The 19,977-nt window shown below is 35.7% G+C and overlaps 2 protein-coding genes across 2 annotated transcripts; one reads left to right on the forward strand and one right to left on the reverse strand.

The window, feature by feature from the left end:
• Positions 1 to 1,350: 1,350 nt before the first annotated feature.
• Positions 1,351 to 8,779, forward strand: LOC125828553 (aldehyde dehydrogenase 22A1). Its single transcript, XM_049507860.1, has 14 exons — positions 1,351 to 1,632; positions 2,306 to 2,349; positions 3,669 to 3,761; positions 4,198 to 4,325; positions 5,227 to 5,349; positions 5,476 to 5,629; positions 5,868 to 5,971; positions 6,045 to 6,123; positions 6,292 to 6,387; positions 6,558 to 6,695; positions 7,000 to 7,215; positions 7,300 to 7,491; positions 8,255 to 8,398; positions 8,482 to 8,779. The coding sequence occupies exons 1-14, from the start codon at positions 1,521 to 1,523 to the stop codon at positions 8,638 to 8,640; spliced, it is 1,782 nt and encodes a 593-aa protein (XP_049363817.1). The 5' UTR covers positions 1,351 to 1,520; the 3' UTR covers positions 8,641 to 8,779.
• A 2,620-nt stretch (positions 8,780 to 11,399) lies between these two features.
• On the reverse strand, positions 11,400 to 19,141 carry LOC125828546 (FIP1[III]-like protein). The gene is made up of 8 exons (XM_049507846.1): positions 18,744 to 19,141; positions 17,954 to 18,132; positions 17,537 to 17,663; positions 17,279 to 17,347; positions 16,908 to 17,009; positions 16,651 to 16,832; positions 14,352 to 16,155; positions 11,400 to 11,994 (listed from the first exon to the last, which is right to left on the reverse strand). The coding sequence occupies exons 1-8, from the start codon at positions 19,125 to 19,127 to the stop codon at positions 11,452 to 11,454; spliced, it is 3,390 nt and encodes a 1,129-aa protein (XP_049363803.1). The 5' UTR covers positions 19,128 to 19,141; the 3' UTR covers positions 11,400 to 11,451.
• Positions 19,142 to 19,977: the final 836 nt, after the last annotated feature.

Consider the following 19,977-nt stretch of genomic DNA (forward strand, 5'->3'; position numbering starts at 1 on the left):
ACATATAACATAATCCACATAGGATGCAAAATGTCCTACATGTATTATGTCACGTAAGACGGGTGTGTCTATTCGTTCAATTTTATACAAGTTTAAGTGTCTACTTGTGCACACCCAAAATTAAAGGACATAAATGTGAGATGAAATCCAGTTAAATAGCATATTTATGTTTTATGCCAAAATGAAACAATAAACGTAGATTATGTCACGTAGGACGTTTACAGTGTTTTAAAAAGCGGGGGCATGAGGCGGGGCGTTTTATTTAGTATAGGGCGAGGCGTAAGCCCTATGGATCTTTAAAATTTCAATTTACAATATAGTATAATAATATAATAACACGAAATTATTTAAAAAAAAACATCAATAGTTTGAAATAATTACAAACATGATTAAGAAAACTCATAGAAAATAAAACTTCTAATATGATTATACAAGTATAAATAATCTAATATCTTAACTTTTTATAATAAAAGAATCTTTATTTCTAAAAATATTTTTATCATACTATATAATTTACCTTAACCCCCCCCCCCTCCCCCCCCCCCCCCAAGAAAAAAAAAGAAGAATAAGAAAATAATCAATAAAAAATACTACTATTATAATAAAAACATCACTCCATCATGAATAAAAATAAAATCACTTTCAAATAGCTAAATAAAATATGATAATTTTGAGACATATGGCAAAACCATGAAAACCAATGATAAGTGGAAAAGTAAAACTTCGCTACGTATTTTTAAAAGAAATGTTATGTACTAAATCATCACCCTTCACAGAAATGTTATGTACTACAACTTGTTAGTTGAGTTACTCTCGATCTTCTTATCTCTATAAATTAAAAAATTATTAAGTATTATTCATTTATTCAAGAATTATGAGGGTCAACAATGTTAACTAAAGTTTCTAACACATGATTTGTGTAAGATCTATACGGCGAGCCTCGAGCGTTGAATGTGCTTATGGCGTACAGTCGGACGCTTAGGGCGTAAGTCTTACAGGCTGTATGGAATAGAATGAAGGGTTAGGGCTGGTCACCTTATTTCTTCGCTGAAGCTGCGATCCCCCGTTCTATCGATGCTACTTTTCTTAGTTGCTTTTGCAGTTTATTTTAATCCCGATGTAAGCCCCACACTTGAGTCTCGGGGCGTTTTGCTAAAGCCCTGAGGCGAGTCCTAACAAAGTCTTTTAAAATACTGGACGTATATGTCTATTTGTTCACACGTTATGAAATAAAGTCGTATATGTCTATTTGTTCACGCTATGAAATAAAGTCAAGTTAAACAGTACAATCGGCCAAACCAGCCATAAAAAAAATATCAATATTTAAAATGTGTGCAAATCAACTTTTAGACCGCCACTGATTTATCTTTTTTTTATTTAATAGAAGACTGAAAAAGCGACGTCTACGAGGAACTCAGAATCTCTCCTCTCTTATGGCTATGGCGATTCCTTCAAATTCCTTCTAAGAGTTGTGTGAAAAACCCTAATTAGTCTTCTTCGAAGCTTCTAGAAACCTTCTAATGGCGTTCTGGTGGCCGTTGATTGTTATCGCTATCGCATTTGCGATCTGTAAATTACTGTTGATGCTCATTCCTGACAATGTCCCTTCCATTGATGTCGACACTTCTGATGGTAAGCTTCCATACGAATTTTGCTGTTTGAACTACTTTTAAATTGCTTATTGAAATGTTGTAGTAGTAATTTATTCAGTTCCAATTTATGTTACATTTTTAGCTTATCGAAGCTAAATTTGATTAGATTAGTTGAACTCAATATTTTAGAATTATAATTTATCATGATGAAAACTGCATGTTGAAATGATGGTTAAAGTTGACATAGTTTGAGTTTCGGAAAGTAGAAGGTGTAGATTAATTGATTTATTTAACAAAAAATTAACTCCTTATGGTATAATCTAATTTAGATTAGATCAGCTCAGTATTTTGGAAAAAATTAGATAATTTAAGTTGACATTCTTCTCATGATGAAAAGTGCATGTTGAAATGATGGTTAAGTTGACATAGTTTGAATCTCGGAAAGTAGAAGGTGTCACATAAATTGGGACAGAGTGAATAGATGATTTGCTATTTTTTTACTCCTTGTGGTATTAGACTTCTTTGAACTATTGTTCCCTTTGAGCTGAGGGTCTATTGGAAATAGCCTCTCTACTTTTGTTGGGGTAAGGTATGTGTACACTCTATCCTCCCGGTATGGTGTTGTTGTACTTGTACTCCTTATGGTATTACATTGTTGATATTCTTGAATCTATTACATTGTTGGTTGTTTAATAATGTTTTTGGTATTGTAGTGTTGGATGATGGGAATCAGGCAAAAGACAACAGCTTCATTTATGTAAGTAATGAATGAAATTCCTACTTGCTTAAATGGAATTTGGTACTTTTATATGATGTTGATTTGAACTGTAGATGGTATCAGTTTGTATTTTGCTTGTTTTTGTTTCTTTTTTTTTCCCTTTTTGTGTTCGAAATTTCACTAGTTGGATTTCATCAACTCTCTTTTAGTAGTATCTTTCTTTATGAAGAGGCACTTAGCTATATAATATAGATACTTACTGAATTGCAGAAAACAATTTGAATTTCCATTAGAGGTATGTGGAAAGTGTTTTACATTAGAAATCATACACTAGTGATTATTTACTTAAACATTTTACAATGTCAAATTGAGTAAAAAAGCAGGTGATATTATTATTATTATTATTATTATTATCATACTATCATACAAGGTGGTAGATAGAGTATGAGGATTGAATTGCCCCTTAGGGGGTAGCTAACGGTTGAGACAACCTTGGGAGGCAAGATTGAAGTCCCAACATAAGCTATGCTAGATGAATTATTCTTATCTTTTTAAACCTTGGTTGCTTGAGTTTACATGGTATAGTACTTGTGAGAAGGTAGAAAATATATGGTGGATTAACCAAGTTGTGCGTGCACAAGCTGGCCAAGACATAACCTTTTAAACAAAAGAAAAGAAAAGAGAGAGAATGTGATGATTGTGTTTTGGTGGTAGCTTAATTTTGACAAAAATACCTTATTGATGGTTGATGCAAGAGATATGTAGCAAGAATGGGGATATTTGAGAATGAATGAGCTCAAATATCCCCATTCTTGCTACATATCTCTTGCATCAACCATACAGAGAGTATTAGAATGGGGATATTTTATTAAAGAAAATGAGTTCCATCCATAAGTTTATGAAGTCAATTTTCTTCTCTCAATGGAACTAAGATTAGAATGGGGATATTTTATTTAAAGAAAATGAGTTCCATCCATAAGTTTATGAAGTCAATTTTCTTCTCTCAATGAAACTAACTTTTTCGACAAAACATTGTCTCAAATTCGAGATAACCAAATGTTAAAAGTTACTGCAAAAACATTTCCGTTCAAGAATATGAGTTTTATGTAGTTTGTCAACTCACATCTTACTGAGAGTAGTTCCTCTCGCTTCCAACTCACTTACGCTATCAAGAAAGCATTTCTCTTTAGGAGAACAAGTCCGATGCCACAGTTTGAGATTTACTGTAGTATGTATGTCCGTTTAGTTATTCAAATGGACTTTGCTCTCTTATTTTTTGTGGAACTTTATATGGTTCATTCCGTAAAGTGAAAGAATGTGACACTTGTATATTATCACACTTAATTTTGCTCATTTAGATTCCCTCGAGAAGGCATACGGACAAAGTTCAGTGCTATGAACCAGCAACAATGAAGTACCTGGGTTATTTCCCGGCGCTGAAACCTGATGAGGTCAGATTTATGTTCTTATATAAATATGATATTTGTGTTCCTCTATACTAAATGTCAAGATCTCCTGTCATGCACTAGACTAACTTTTCCTTTTCCTTTTCCTTTTCCCTCCTTCCCTTGTTTACATGGTTCAGACGTTCAGTATCTAAAGTTCTTTTATGAAGTTTTGCATAAAGATACTCAGTCATCTTATCAGGATTTGATTGGGCATTCAGTTAGCTGTTTCTCTTTGCTGCCACATATTATCATGAGAACCTTTACATGATAAACGTATACATGAACTTCAACAACGGTTTGTTCTTATAAATAAGATTCCAGCTCACATCTGCAATCTTATTAATTTCCTTGTTCTTCGCCCCTAAAACCAGCATCAATGGTCTTTTGTGAGATATATACATGCAAGCCAAATGTAATTAACAAACAAAATCATGCTCAGGTTAAGGAGCGGGTTGTACAGGCAAGGAAAGCTCAGAAGATATGGGCAAAGAGTAGCTTCAAGCAAAGACGCCTGTTTCTACGTATACTTCTGAAGTATATTATTGAACATCAAGACCTTATATGCAAGTAGGGACACTTACCATTTAAAACTGCTATTTTACACTGCCAACAGTATTGACACATTAAATTATGTCCGAGGAGCAGAATGAATGATACTGAAATGCTTAAGATCCTTTTGGTTAATTGTTGACCATGTTTTTTTAACATTATATGTACAGAGACACAAATTATGACCTAATATTGTTGGACGTCCAAATGAAATGTTCTCAGTGATTGAGTTATACACTACTATGGTGTACACAGTAAAATGTTTCAGGAGAGACTGATAGTTGAGACAACTTTTGCAGTTGGCTTAGCCTCGTCTTTAGAAAGAAGAAATAAAAGAGTTTTACTTTGAAGGTTTAAATCAATAGGTGAAGATAGCTGCAGACAGAAGTAGCAGCTATTGTTATTTTATTCCCTCCCACTCTTCTAGCTCTGACGTGAACACTCTTCTTCCAATAGATTGAAAGTGCTTTGAAACATGATTGCTGGAGTACTAAGCATTTTGAGGTTAAACGGCTCCATTGGGCATAATTTCGTTTCACAATCATATACTAAGAAAAAATTGGATAGGAGATAACTGAAGTCTATTAAGCTATTGCCTAGAGTTCAGAACTTTATGTCAGTGACCTTATTTCCAAGTGTTGGTTGCTTCAATGTTTTCTGTCCAAAAATTTGCAACATAACTAATGATATAATAGAGTCTCACTTATCATAAATAAACAAGTGCAAAAGTAACTGAAGAATCTCATGATTACGAAAGCCTACCGTTTGTTCGATTTCTCTCTCTCACATATGACAACATTTAATTTTGGTCTTAAGAGTTAATTGCATTGGAATTGCCTCTTACTCATGCTAAACTGCTACTTATTTTCCTATTTTCATTTGACTGGGTTGGATGATTTCTCTGAACAACTTTTGCTAGTATCTCTTCGCGTGATACTGGAAAAACAATGGTAGATGCCTCCTTGGGAGAAATAATGACTACATGTGAAAAAATCCATTGGCTTCTTTCAGAGGGTGAAAAGTGGCTAAAGCCTGAATACCGGTATGTTATGAAAATGGTTTATCTTCCTTGCATTTCAATAAAATAGTGGATTCATAACTTATATGGTTTCAGCCTTTGATACCTTGGGAGTAATGGGAATTTATGGTTGTGTGTTGTGGCTTGCAGTTCATGTGGGAGATCAATGCTTCACAAGGTTGCAAAAGTGGAATTTTCTCCTCTTGGTGTTGTTGGTGCTATTGTTTCATGGAATTACCCATTTCACAATATCTTTAATCCAATGTTGGCTGCAGTCTTCTCAGGGAACAGCATTGTGATAAAGGTCTTCTTTTTTCTTTTCCAACTTCCTACATTGCTTGTTTGCTCATGGATTGAACTTTAGTAACATGGAATGCAATTGGAAAATATTTGAGATTAGCATGCTTAAATGTAGTTATCAGATCTTGAACTTAAAATATATACACATAAATAAAGCTGCAAAATATACAACGTCATGGAAGCGAACTGCTAAAAAAGCTGTGGTTTTGACTTTTGACGAGATAACCTCCTTGTTACCTTAGGTCTCAGAACATGCCAGTTGGTCCGGGTGTTTCTATCTGCGAATAATTCAAACTGCTCTTGCTGCAGTCGGAGCTCCTGAGAACTTGGTAGAAGTGATAACAGGGTATGCATTATACAACATTTATCCTTTCTGTTCTGGTATGATTTGTCATACATTTTTAAAATTTCATTGCCAGCTTTGCTGAAACTGGAGAAGCACTAGTATCCTCTGTTGACAAAATCATATTTGTTGGATCTCCTGGTGTGGGCAAAAAGGTAGGCTCCATTTTCTTTTCCAACTTCGCATACATGCTTATATATTCTCATCTAATACAGAGTGACTTAAAACCTCCATTTTCATCTTCTCTATACCTTTTACTAACTTTTCTTTTCTTTTCTTTTCTGTTGAATTATAAATTCTAATGTTCTCTTAGTGTTCTACAGATTATGCGAAGTGCTTCAGATACACTGATACCAGTTACCCTTGAGCTTGGTGGAAAAGACGCATTTATTGTCTGTGAAGATGTTGATGTGCCGCATGTATAAACTTTTCCTGTCTGCTTTCATTTTGGGTGTCAAGTACATTTGTTTGCTTTTCAACTATGATTGGAAAATCATTTAATATCTCTATGAGAAGTTAAAGAAAGAAGATCATTCATCTCTATCTGTTTCTCATGAGTCTTTAAAAGAACTAATCAAATTTGATGCAGGTTGCACAAATTGCTGCTAGAGGAGCTCTCCAATCAAGTGGGCAGAATTGTGCTGGTGCAGAACGCTTTTATGTTCACAAGGATGTTTACTCTTCTTTTGTTGCTGAAGTTGTCAAAATTGTGAAATCGGTTACTGCTGTATGTAACTTTTCTCATTTGTGTCATATTTTCAACTCAATGCATTATAAGATCTTTATTCTTTCATGAAACATAGCATTTTGCACATGGTGCCTTTTTGGTTTCTTAGTTAGATTGCTCACTGATCCTATCTAAATTCTGGTTTGCTAATAATTGTGAGCCGTAGAAGCATTAGTTTGCCTAGAATTGAGAGATAAATACACAATGATTGCCTGAATCCTAGGCTTTGAAATTTGTGATTTTGCTAGCGTAGTCTGATTTCTAAAATACTTATATATTTAAACTGAATTTCTTTTTATTGTAGGGACCTCCTTTGTCCGGCAAGTATGACATGGGAGCCATATGCATGCAAGAGCATTCTGAAAGGCTTCAATACCTAGTAAATGATGCCCTAGACAAAGGTGCTGAAATTGTTGCTCGAGGAAGTGTAGGCAATATTGGCGAAGGTGCTGTTGATCAGTACTTCCCTCCTACTGTGGTTGTTAATGTGAATCACACAATGAAACTGATGCAGGAGGAGGTATCATCAGTTGATAGATTATCTTTTTAGTTACTACTGAGATGAAGGTGATATGGTTAACTCCATATGGCAATTTGCTTGCAGGCTTTTGGACCAATATTGCCGATAATGAAATTCAGCTCTGACGAAGAAGTTGTTCAGCTTGCAAATGATTCAAGCTATGGGCTTGGTTGTGCTGTATTTTCAGGCAGTCAGCGTCGTGCTAGGCATATAGCTTCACAATTACATTGTGGAGGGGCTGCTATCAATGACTTCGCATCAAATTACATGTGTCAGGTACCTGTAGGCATTAGGCTCTTGAAACATTTTATCAAAGAGTTTGGCTTACTTATATGTGACTATTTGCTATGATGTTTGAGGTATGCATACAAATTAGGAGAGAATTTTGTGAACCTCAAGAAAATACCCTGTTGCATCTGCTTGAAATTTACAGATCTCACATGGTCTAATTATTACATCAAAGGAGAACAAAAAAGATCGTCTTTCTGCCTTTAAATGTCCGCATTTGCAAATTTGATGAGCTAGAAATTAGCTTCCTTACCTTCTCTCTTCTACAGCAGAAGTAACTGTTGTAAAACACTATCAAAAGTTACCCTACCTTTCCACTCATGACTCACTCCCATAGTCCCATTCTCAACTCCTGATGCTCATGACCTTCCTGCGCCTGTTATTGGTCCTGAAGCTTTGCCATGTACCTTGAAATCTCTCTTCTGAAGGCCAACTACCTCAAAAGACCATTAGTTCTTTACGTTAAACAATTGCTTTGTCTATCGGAAACAACCCCTCTACCTCTGAGGTGGAGGTAAGGTCTGTGTACACTCTACCCTCCCCCTACCCCATTGTGTGGGATTCCACTCTGTATGTTGTTGTAGTTGCTTTGTCCAACATTGTTTATCCTCTTACAACCCTCTTTTGTTTAGAATTTTGGAACTTCCAGCTTTTCAGTCCAACGCCTTTTGTCCTCCCCAGCACCCCTTTCTTTCACGTCTCTTTTTAAAATAGACCCTTTTAACATTTTCTCCTGAATAATGATATGCAGTCCTTGCCATTTGGTGGAGTCAAAGACAGTGGATTTGGAAGATTTGCTGGTATTGAAGGATTACGAGCTTGCTGTCTTGTAAAGTCGGTTGTGGAGGACCGGTGGTGGCCATTTATTAAAACCAAGATACCAAAGCCTATTCAGGTGAGTTGCTCATCTACTGAAACCATGCTGTCATTCATACATTTCATATCATATAAGTAAATTTTACTCCCATCTTTTTGCAGTATCCTATTGCTGAGAATGGATTCGAGTTCCAAGAGTCTCTGGTGCACACTCTTTATGGTTTGAACATCTGGGATCGTTTACGGGCATTGGTGAATGTTTTGAAAATCCTCTCAGAGCAACCCCCCGCTCCCACAAGCAATAGGAGGAGAAGCGACTAAGACCACAGCCCGCTCATCTTTTTTGCCAGAAGCTTAAAAACAAACACTTTAAATGCAATTGCCAGTTTCTATGGTGTAGTTGAACTCCTACTCATGTTTACCTTTGATTTACTTAGATAAACAATTTTGGTTTTGGTCAGGATTATTCAGATCAAATCGAATTAATTTTCTATCCATGGCTTTGTTAAAATGTGATTGATATGACCCAAGAATATACCAAAGTAGGTTTGGTCCCAAAATGGCTACATTACACTAGTAAATAAATCTATCTATTAGACATATTCAGATAGAGGAAATAGCTTGACATAGCTTCTTGAAAAATTATTTTATGTGATTAAAAATCTCTTTGTAAAACGATGGAAAGGCTATGTAATCAATTGACCAAACCAATTGTTCTTTGTTGTATTACAACATTAGCTACTTTTAGAGAAGTAAATACACGAACAAGTGGAGCAGACTCGACATATACTATACACTAGTTACTAGTGCTATCTTTTAGCGGCAACTGTTATTTGATTTAGTGGCGGATTTAGTTGCCGGTAAAACAAACTTTTCGTGGCAGATTTTGTTGCCAATAACACTTACTTTTAGCAGCATCTTATATGATTGCGGCGGTTTCGCTGCCACTAATACATCTTTAAGCGGCGACTATTATATTATTTAGTGGCGGTTTATGTTGTACTTACTGTGACAGTTTTTGTTGCCACTAATACTATGTGGCAATTGTAATCTGATTTAGTGGCGGTTTTAGTTGCCACTAATACTTTCTTTTTGCGGCGACTCAGACATGATTTAGTGGCGGTTTTAGTTGCCTAATATTATCTTTTAGCGGCAACAATTATTCTTATTAATAGCGGATTTAGTTGCTGCTAAAACAAATTTTTAGCGGCGTCTTTTTAGGAATTAGTAGTTTTTGTAAACACTAAGACTATCTTTTAGCGACAACTGTAATTTGATTTAGTGGCAGATTTTGTTGCCAGTAATACTTTCTTTTTGCACTGATTCTTATATGATTTAGCGGCGGTTTTAGTTGGCACTAATGCTATCTTTTAGCGGCAACTGTTAATTGATTTGGTGGCGGATTTTGTTGCCACTAATACCTTCTTTTTGCGGCGACCTGTTTATTTATTAATGGCGGATTTAGTTGCCACTAAAACAAACTTTTAGCGGCGACTTTAATAGGAATTAGTGGCGGTTTTTGTTGCCACAAATACTTTCTTTTGCGGCGACTCCCATCTGATTTAGTGGCGGTTTTAGTTGCCACTAATACTATCTTGTAGCGGCGGTTTAAATTGCCAATAATACTACCTTTTAGCAGCAACTGTTATTTTATTAGTGGCGGATTTAGTTGCCGCTAAAACAATCTTTTAGTGGCGACTTTAATAGGAATTAGTGGCAGTTTTTGTTGCCACGAATACTGACTTTTAGCGGCAACTGTTATTTGATTTTGTGGCGGATTAAGTTGCCGCTAAAACAAATCTTTAGCGGCGACTTTAATTGGAATTCGTGGCGGCTTTTGCTGCCACTAATACTTTCTTTTTGCGGCGACTCTTGTATGATTAGTGGCAGTAGTAGTTGTCACTAATACGGACTTTTAGCGACACTTATATGATTTGTGGCGGTTTTTGTTGCCACTAATACTTTCTTTTTGTGGCGACTTTATATGATTTTTTTGGTTGTTTTAGTTGTTTTAGTTGCCACTAATACTTTATTCCCGGCAACTCTAATATGGTTTAGTGATGGTTTTAGTTGCCACTAATACTATCTTTTAGTGATGATAGTTTAATGATTTAGTGGCGGTTTTAGCTGCTAGTAATACTATCTTTTAGCGGCAATAGTTTAATGATTTAGTGGCTGTTTTAGTTGCCACTAACATTATCTTTTAGCGGCAATAGTTTAATGATTTAGTGGCTGTTTTAGTTGCCACTAACACTATCTTTTAGTGGCAATAGTTTAATGATTTAGTGGCTGTTTTAGTTGCCATTAATACAATCTTTTAGCAGTAATCGTTATATAATTTAGTGACAGTTTTAGTTGCCACGAATATTAACTTTTAGCAACGTTTGTTATGTGAATTCGTGGCGCATTTTTGTTCCACTAGTTATCGAAAAAGTCATAACTCATTAAAAAAATCACAACCTAAGTTACGAATATTTTAGTAATTTAACATTCAAGTTAGAAGTTCATGCTTTTAAGGTAATATAGATATAGATAGATAAACAATTAGTATTAATTTGATTATATACAATGTAATTACCAACGATAGGGATTTGGATGAACCCCTTGCAACCTCCTAACTCCGTCCCTAACGTTACGCCATACTACCTTATTGAAGCAAAATATCTCAGACAAGCCTGCAACTTGAACTTGTAGATCCATATAATCAAACAGGATAATTGCTTCCAAACCACTGCTTCTGAAACATATCAAGGAACTAATAAGAAAAAATTATTAAACTTAACTGAGAAATTATACATGGCAGACACCATGATTTCTCAAGAATAAAGCTTGTACCAAATGGGAATAAAGTTGACTAAATAAAAGCTCAAGCCATACCATCATCACTGGTAGCCTTACATCCTTTGAAATCAAAATAATCAATTATACTTCAGAGGAAAAAAAACGCATTTAGCGCAACAAAACAGAGAGTATTCTTTATGAGACTGTGATTTCTTTTTCCCTCTTTTCATGGGAAACTTCTCAACCCCGGCCCCCAGTTATACCAGCAGCAACCATTTCTTCAATCAAACGCAACTATATACAGATCCAGTTATGAAGGTGAAGTGAGACGCAGCTTCTCTAATATAAGCATTAAACAGTTGCCTTGCTTGCAGCCCATCTCCTCTTTCGTGCTGGTCTTGGTTGCATAGGTTCAGTTGACACAGCAAACGAATCAACCAGAGGCTTAGAGACATTCTTTGTATCACTTTTGAGAGCAATAGGTTGCTTGAAACGTTCTCCACGCTTTTCCATCTTTGCCATGATCTCCAAAATCATAGGGTTGTTGTCCTGTCCCTCCACATTTTTATCATACGCGAAATTCTTCATTTCACTGATTTGTGATTTGCCAGAACATGTAATTCTCTTTTTAATGATTTTCTCGTTCATTTCTTCAATTATCTGACCTTCTTCAATATCCAGAGACTCTTCCTGGTCGGCATCTGAGAATATATCAAGCCTTCCTTTATCATTTTCTTTAGGATCAGTCGTCACATTTCGTGTTCCGAGTGTCTTCCTGAAATGGGGTTTGCTAGTTCCATCGATGGGCTTCAGCTCCACATAACTATCTGAATCCAAGTGGCCATACCTGTCAAAGGATGTTACACCCCCTGCTTTGGAGCATCTTCCGGAGGACTGCAGATCCATGGTCACAAACAAAAATCAAAATCCTGATAGTTTACACAATTAATGAAGAGAGGCCGCCTTATCGTGCGTGAGCTCACGTGACACAAAAACTTACCATGAAGAGAATTAGAGAACTTGTTAACTGTTAAAGGCATAACTATCATACCAAGTACTCACAAGCTTGAAACTTTGAAAGGGGATGAACTTAAATAGTTAAACAGAAGAGAGCTATATAGTCAATGGCTATATGCGTTTGTAATAAATTATAACTGGAGCTGAAGGATAAAAGGAATTAGCATACGTGCTAATCAAGATGACTTTCCGAAGCAGACCATCATGCTTTTGTTTACCAATAAAGTGCAGCCAAGAAGAAATTTAAAACATAGGAATGTGTTAAGAACAAGGATAATAACAAAGCTTTATAATGCTGTCATGGTATATCAACATAAAAATAAATATCAGAGAGACCAATGTATCATAAAATTGATGAAAAAGAAATGGCTCTTGAAGCAGAAGTAAAACACTATAATTGCGAAACAAAATATGCAGTTAAAGTTTTCTCCACATCTGATTCCTTTTTCTATGATTATTAGTTGTTGTTTTTTTAAACTTTGACACCACCAAGGCAAGGGTCGGATCTTACCTCAAACAGAGCTGAAGAAAGTAAAGTGTGGATTCTAAAATCTAGAAACAGCATACTTAACTCTAGTTCTTTTTTATTATTTTGATAATGGAGGTAGCAATTCTATTAAAAAGATGGGGAGAAACGTAGAGAACCTTACAAAAAGACATAGTTTTCTACCAAAAGCACCGCATCATCTGTACTAAACGGATTATCAGAAGTAAAAAATACTTCCAAGATATGATGTTAAATTGTCATGAGCTCACACAGAATATCAGTATTTTTAATTAGTTCTTATCTACTTAAGATCCCAAGCACTACATATCGAAACATTGAACACCCCCTCCCATTGATAAGAGAAAAACAAGACTTCATTCTAGTCCAAGTTCAAGCAGGAGCAACACCTAATATGGCCCCTCAAAAATTGAATATAGATTATCTGTCCAGCTAAAATTATCATTTCCAATAAAGATGCAAAGTTGTCCCGACACATAAAAGGAGCATGCATTAGGACAGCAACTTCAGTGGTGTAGCGATCTCCTTTTTCTTATTTCACTTCCCAGCTCACATTCTTGAACACGACTTGAAGTCATCATATTCAAAAAAAGTTGTATTGAAGAATAAATGAAAGCAAATATAATACTTTATTAAAAACTGAAGGTATCCAACATACAAAAGCATATGCCAAGAAAGAATATAAGATTTGCTAGAATGTTGAATCATGTAAAGTCCTTGTGTAAGCACTAAGCACAATTTTATGATGGTTAATATCCAAAAAGTCAGGACATGTAGTTTGACGCTGATAGTAAAAGTAAAACACAGTTTTATGCCAATGCCGGCTACCAAAGGCAACTTACCTCCAAAACTATTGCTCAATTTAAGATAAAAGAACAATCAATGAAGTCATGCAGAAACATTGCGCTAGTGACATATCAAGCTATCAGACTCGAGAAAAAAGATTGACAGCCCATTTCAACACAAAAATAGAAACTATTTGTGTTAAATGAGATCTCGTGAGTTAGAAGAATAAGTAAGCCTCATCATGATTACAATTTAGTGATACTCCAGTAATACAATTTGGTGTGTTTTCTGCCTAGTTTACTGAGATCTGCTTTACTGATATTAAAATTGCAGTATATAGAAAAAGTTTACTTGCTTATTCCTGTTGCAGAAGATTACCTATATAACTACACAAAGACAATGAACTTCGGAGTCCTCTCTTATTTTTTGCAAAAGTGCTATCACATTAGATATCTAATGTACTTCAAGTGACAAAAGACTAACACCAACTGGAGCTACAAAATGGTAACATGTCCCTTAAGCAAACACTCTTTTCTCGTTAACATATAGAGGACTGTCAGTAACAATGTTGATGCACATTTGTAGGATCAAGAAATAAACGAATAAATGGTCACCAACAGATTTATATGGTTTCATAAGTGACTAGAGAATACTGATGATCAATTGCTTAAAGGTAATAATATAAGAATTCCTAGAATAGCAAGCTTAATATAATTTTGGAGTTGACAAGTGCAATTTTTTAAGGGTCAATTCAAGAACAATTTTTTTTAAAAAAAAAAACAAGGCAACATGAGAACTTTAATCTGAAATCAAACGCACAGGGAAATAGGAGACCTTGGTAGCATGAGATGATATCACACAATGGAACAGGACCCAACATATATGGAAAACTCATATTTACATATAGACTATACAATCTTGACATTTGTATACACAAAATTACCTCTCCGTTCTCAACAATCAAGCCCGTGTCAACAGAATCTCTCCCTCTTGGGAATCTCCTCCAATGATTATCTTTATGAAAAACTTTAGACCCTTGACCAAATTGACTGGCATTATTGCCTTCCCTGATCAATTTGCATTTTTCCGGCTCCACATGCCTATCATCTAAAAGTTTTTCTACAGGGTTGGGTCCATGATTATTGTCAAATGAATTAAACCTTCGGCCACTTGAACTTCTTCTGAACGAATATGACGTCCTTTCAGCATCGAATATATTTTGCTGATACCTAGAACTGTTTTCATCTTTAACCCATTGCATCCCTTCAGACTGCCGGCCCCCTCTTCTTCTTTTAAAATTGTCCTGATTACCAGGATACTTGCTCGCCTGATCGGAACCAATGGAGTTGGTCAAATTAGCACCACCATCACATTTCCTAGTCCCACTGAATATTCCGTGTCTGCCACGTGGCAGTTCAGGGCTCTGCCACCTTCTGCTAGAAGTACAAGATTCTCTATACAAACGAAAGGATGGAGGTCGATACCCATCAAATCTCCCTTCCTCATCCTTTAGATCCATGAAACATATATCATTTGAACTTTTGCAAGGACTGACATCTCTCCTTTTGCCCCTACTGGGGCTTTTAATTTCTCTTCTGAAATAAGTCAAATTTACATGATAGCCATCTTCTAGAATATTAGTATCCCTGTGGTTGTATGGTCTATATCTGTTATCAGTCTCTTCCATGATATCGTAGATGTAATTACATTCAGTTACAAGATCATCAGTCCTCACTCTCTTCTTACTCGGCAGCTGATCTATTTTCCGCATTCGTTGACTGGGATTCTCATCATCTGAATAGGAAATATACTTATCGATCCATTGTTCCGATTCATGAAAAGGAACGGTGTCCATATCCTGAACAGTGAGTCTTCTCCCATAATGGGGTCTATCTCTTTCCAACAATTCATCATCTGTATAAATTGATATTTCAAGAGGATCTAGCTTTCTTTTCACGCTTCGACCGCCAGACCAGTTTTTGTCATATTTACATCTTAACTGATGTTCCATCTCAGGATTTTTTGTAAAAGAATCCCGGCATGGATAATCAGAAAATCGTCCTGCATTAGAGTAAACGGGTTCTGCCCTCTTAAAATGTAATGTATCTTCCCTTTCATGAGAGTCAAAAGCATATCGTCTATCTCTCTGTCTGTATCGGATCACAGTTGAATTACGCCTTTCATACAGTAACCTAGTATCTGATTTGTGGGAATCCTCATCTTTCAGGTGAGCAGGAATTGTTTCACTCATTCGACCAGGTCTTCTTCTGTCATGCAGCAGATCTCTTTGCACAGACCTTCTACCTCGTGTAAAATATTTAGGATCACCAGACTTTGTTCTGTTATGATTGGTTCCATAAATTGGCAGGTAATCAATTGTACCCTTCTCCCGTAACTCAGATTCTGTGTTCGATAATAACCTTGTATGATGATCATGAGATTTCTCTAAGTCAAGAAAAGTCCCATCTCCAGATGTGCCACCATGACTTAGAGAACAACAAGATGAACCTGGGCTATGCTCTCTGCCTCCACCATGCAGTGGTTCTTGCAACTTTATAGGTTGTCTTGGATCAGATATGTCTCTCTCACTGCTTTTATTTGCATCATGAGAAGATCTAATTGCTCCTGAGGTTTGATCAACATTACAGTAGGTCCCCTCTTGGTGGTGTCGCTCATCTGCATCAGAGAACTCGGAATTTCCGTAGTTATCTGAACCCATAGATACGTGCTCACAAACAGGTGTAATCCTGGAATCCAGAGTTAATTTTATGAGAATGAAGTAACTTGAACCATTAAATACATTTTTATGTATCATCAATCAGCAGAAAAACAGGAGAGAAGTGAGAAGCAAGACTTAAAAGTAAAGGTGAAGATAGCAAAAAGAAAGCCGACAATGGATCAGATTACTCATGGTCCATGAAGAAGGAAATCTTTGAAAAATTTGACCATATTTTGCAAGCATGTCTAGGAAAACAAAACCTTAAAAAGACTTAGAAGCCGACAACTTTAAGCCAACTAAGCATCAAGAGCATGTGAGAAAACCTGTCACATTTCAAGCTCTTATATTGCAACATAATATAGCCTTCGAACTTAAACTACATAAGGATTAAAATCTGCAAGGTCATTTTTACTGACACGTCCTTCACAAAATAGTTGTGTTCCAATGTGAAGATTAACCAGCAAAAGAATAATGCAAGTAGTGTTACAGACTATCATCACAGTTCAACCAGTAGATGACTTACCTTCCAGATGTAGACTTGCCTGATCCTTCTCCAGTTCCTTCCAAGCTGGCTAACTCATCTTCGCTGGCACTACTGAAACAGAGAAACTCCTTTCTATCTCCCCCAACATCTCCATTCTCAGATGCTTCCCGCTGCTCTTTTGTAGAACTTATGGGATCTTCCATTGACTGCTGCAAAGCAATCTGGTGCCAGCACAAGCCTGTGAGCACACAGCAATTAGATGGTCAAGAAAAGGGAAGAATTAAAAATTTTGATACCTGTATGACGACACCAGAATCCCGATACTGTGGACGTCCCACATCTGCTGATGGTCGGCGCTCAATCATGCTCTCTTCCACCTCTATTTCTCTACCTTTTGGCTGAACATTGGCAAGTTTATACCATAAACACCATTAACAGTTCAATTTCAGATAGCATTTAAGAACTGTTAGGTAACGAAGACATCTACATTTTTTTTAAATGTCATCTTCAGCATGATTTGAACAGAAACATGGTCACCCTCAGCTTTCACAACCCATTTGATACACTAAGCTCACCAATTGTTTCTTTTTCTTCTTTTTTTATAAGCTAAGGCTTCACCTATTGTTTAAGGAATAGTAAAACTTGACAATCATCCAGAGATACCTACCTTACTAATTTTCGAAGTCTTGTAGTCTGAATCTTTGACTATCTTTTTTGCTTGATCTCGGTGCTCATCCTATTTCAAAAGTCACGGCCAATGACAAACATGTAAGACATGCAGTAAAAATAGTAGAAACAACTTTGTCACAATACATTCTAGAAAGTTGGAAGAAATACAAAAAGAAAGATAACAAGAAATGATAAAAGGAAAAACTATATACTCTAATACATATCAGAAACAGACAAATTTATATGCATTCATTACCAGGCAGTTGCAATACTGTTTCCAACTATCTTCATCAAAGCCAAAATTAAAATAATCTGTCAAGTCAGTGCCTGGATACCGCCAAGGTTTCTTCTCAAACATATCAATATTCACGTCCAATATATTCCTGAAAAATTATGGATCAATTACATATCTATGAAATATGAAAAGATTAAGGCTACAAAAGAATATTGAACAACTTTATCTGGTAAACCTATTTCATAACAGTTCTTTGATGAGATGACCAACACTATCTCCAATAAGCAAATATGCACCAGAAAAAGTGGAACCAGTTGTTTCAAATGTAGATAATTTTCTTTTAACAGTATGTTGAACTGTTTTTCTATAAAAATGGAAACACAACAAAGCATTAACCAAAGATTAGAATACAAGCAAAGTTTGACAAAACATATTAACCTCGACCGAGGAAGTGAGAAGCTCTGTCCATTTTGAACAGCAAAGCCTGAGCCCGCCCTTTGTGTGTAGCTATTATCCTCCCATTTGCCCTTGACAAATGCTGTAGAGTAAGAAGGCGAACAAGAAGATCTATTGGCTTTGAGATGACTTGAATATGCTGCTTGTGGTGGTCTTGTGTTCTACATAAAAGAGGGGGCGAAATCATAATTCGGAGAATGAAACACTATGAAGTAACAGAAGTACAGAACAGTATTAATCCATTTTCTTTCCATATAGGTGGCATTCAGGCCAGCACCTTGACTAATCCATGAAAGCTTAACTGCATTAATTCATGTAAACGCTGATGAAGTCTATCATCAATCATCATGATAATTTTCACACTTGAAGAATTCAAAAATAGATAATCGCAAAGAAAACACCTAAAGGCATTTCCAGTAAAATCCCCAAGTTGCAGCAAGTGGAGGTAGGTGCATTGCAAGAAAATAAACTGAAGAGAGTATACATTTACCAAATATTCAGTTTTTCAAGCAAGAAAAACTTAATTGCTGCCAAATAAGAGTCTTCGACCATAGTAAATGGCAGGAATATTAAAATATACAAACCTCATAATCAGCTTTACACTAACCTCCCCTGTTTTATACATAAAATCAAACCAATATAAGCATTCAATAATCAAAGCAACTCCTCTAATCAGTAATCAGGTTCAACAACTAAGCAACACGAAAACAATTTCAAACAAGTTCAAATTAACACTACTCTTTTTCACTAATTTCACAGTCTATAATGCTACCTTGTAACTGTTTTTCTCTCCATTGCCACTTCCACTGCCATTTGAATTCTGTCCTAAACCATTTCCTTTATCACTAACACTAAAACCTCCATTTCCCTCAATTTCATCTTCATCACATCCAGCATTGAGAAAATCATCATCACCTTCATCATCATTCAACAGTATGTTCAAGTCATCACCACTCTCGCTCTCACATTCCTCTTCTCCTCTTACAGCATTTTCACGATTACAGTTTCCGTCAGCAGCATTGTCGTTAACCTCATTAACTTCCGTTTGAACCTTCGTTGAACTCTGTAGAGCATTGATTGCTGAACTTGCTTGAACTTCAACGTCGGCGTAGAGATCGCCGAAATCATCGTTGTCGTCGCCGGCGACGTTCACCATTTTGGAGTGTACACAGGAAGTGAGTGAGCTCAGGGTTTTAGAGATAATCATGAGTTTCTTAAACCCTAAAGATGTACTATTTGGAAATTAATGCAAAGTTTGTGGGTGAAACTGTAAAAATTGTTATTTGGGTGTGTTAGGTGTGACCAAAAAAAAGAATTTTAAGAAAAATGTGTTATTTTCTTGTGTTAAGAAATGTTCTTTAAAGTAATAAAATATTCTATTATAAAAAAAAAGGAAAAGAGTTAAAATTGCTCCTGAACTATGCGAAATAGACCACTTATACCCTCTGTTACATTTTGAGATCAAAAATACCCCCAATGTTATCCCTAGAGACCACAAATATCCCTCAAAAGGTAAAATCCAAATTGTTAATGACATGGCAAGCCATGTGGACTGATCTCGCCACCTAAGCTGCCAACTAGGATTTCCAACAATTAGAAATCCTTCTAAAATTAGAAATAAATCTTTTATTTTTAATTACATAAAAAGTATTTATATTTTTAATTAAAAACCTTTTATTTTTAATTACGTAAATATTTACCACTCTTTATTAATATTTATATTTATTGCCGTTAAAAGTTATTTTTTCATCGTAGTTTAACTATTAACCAAGTATATTTCCACTTGATAAATAACTAATATATAATATATCTAACTTGATAGGATGATTTTTTGTATAACATACTTGTATCTTTTGTATGTATGAGGGAAAATTTACGGCCCGATAATATTAACTTTGTTCTTGTTTTTTTTGTTGGATTAATACAATTTTAGGAGATTTAGATTTTAAAAAAAAAGGTAGTGGTAATCCTAGTTGGCAGCTTAGGTGGAAGGATCAGTCACACAT

This window comes from Solanum verrucosum, unplaced genomic scaffold (assembly GCF_900185275.1).
Source record: "Solanum verrucosum unplaced genomic scaffold, falcon-dt-bn FXZP01000273.1, whole genome shotgun sequence".
NCBI lineage: Eukaryota > Viridiplantae > Streptophyta > Magnoliopsida > Solanales > Solanaceae > Solanum > Solanum verrucosum.

What these genes read in the sequence shown, in the direction of transcription:
- LOC125828553 (XM_049507860.1), top strand. Translation starts at nt 1,521, where the DNA reads ATGGCGTTCTGGTGGCCGTTGATTGTTATCGCTATCGCATTTGCGATC. An exon ending in CGGCGCTGAAACCTGATGAG is followed by an intron (nt 3,762 to 4,197) that starts GTCAGATTTATG and finishes AATCATGCTCAG; the next exon opens with GTTAAGGAGCGGGTTGTACA. An exon ending in TTGGTAGAAGTGATAACAGG is followed by an intron (nt 5,972 to 6,044) that starts GTATGCATTATA and finishes TTTCATTGCCAG; the next exon opens with CTTTGCTGAAACTGGAGAAG.
- LOC125828546 (XM_049507846.1), bottom strand. Translation starts at nt 19,127, where the DNA reads ATGGTGAACGTCGCCGGCGACGACAACGATGATTTCGGCGATCTCTAC. An exon ending in GAGAGAAAAACAGTTACAAG is followed by an intron (nt 18,133 to 18,743) that starts GTAGCATTATAG and finishes TCTTTTATGTAG; the next exon opens with AACACAAGACCACCACAAGC. An exon ending in GGCAAGTCTACATCTGGAAG is followed by an intron (nt 16,156 to 16,650) that starts GTAAGTCATCTA and finishes TCTGGATTCCAG; the next exon opens with GATTACACCTGTTTGTGAGC.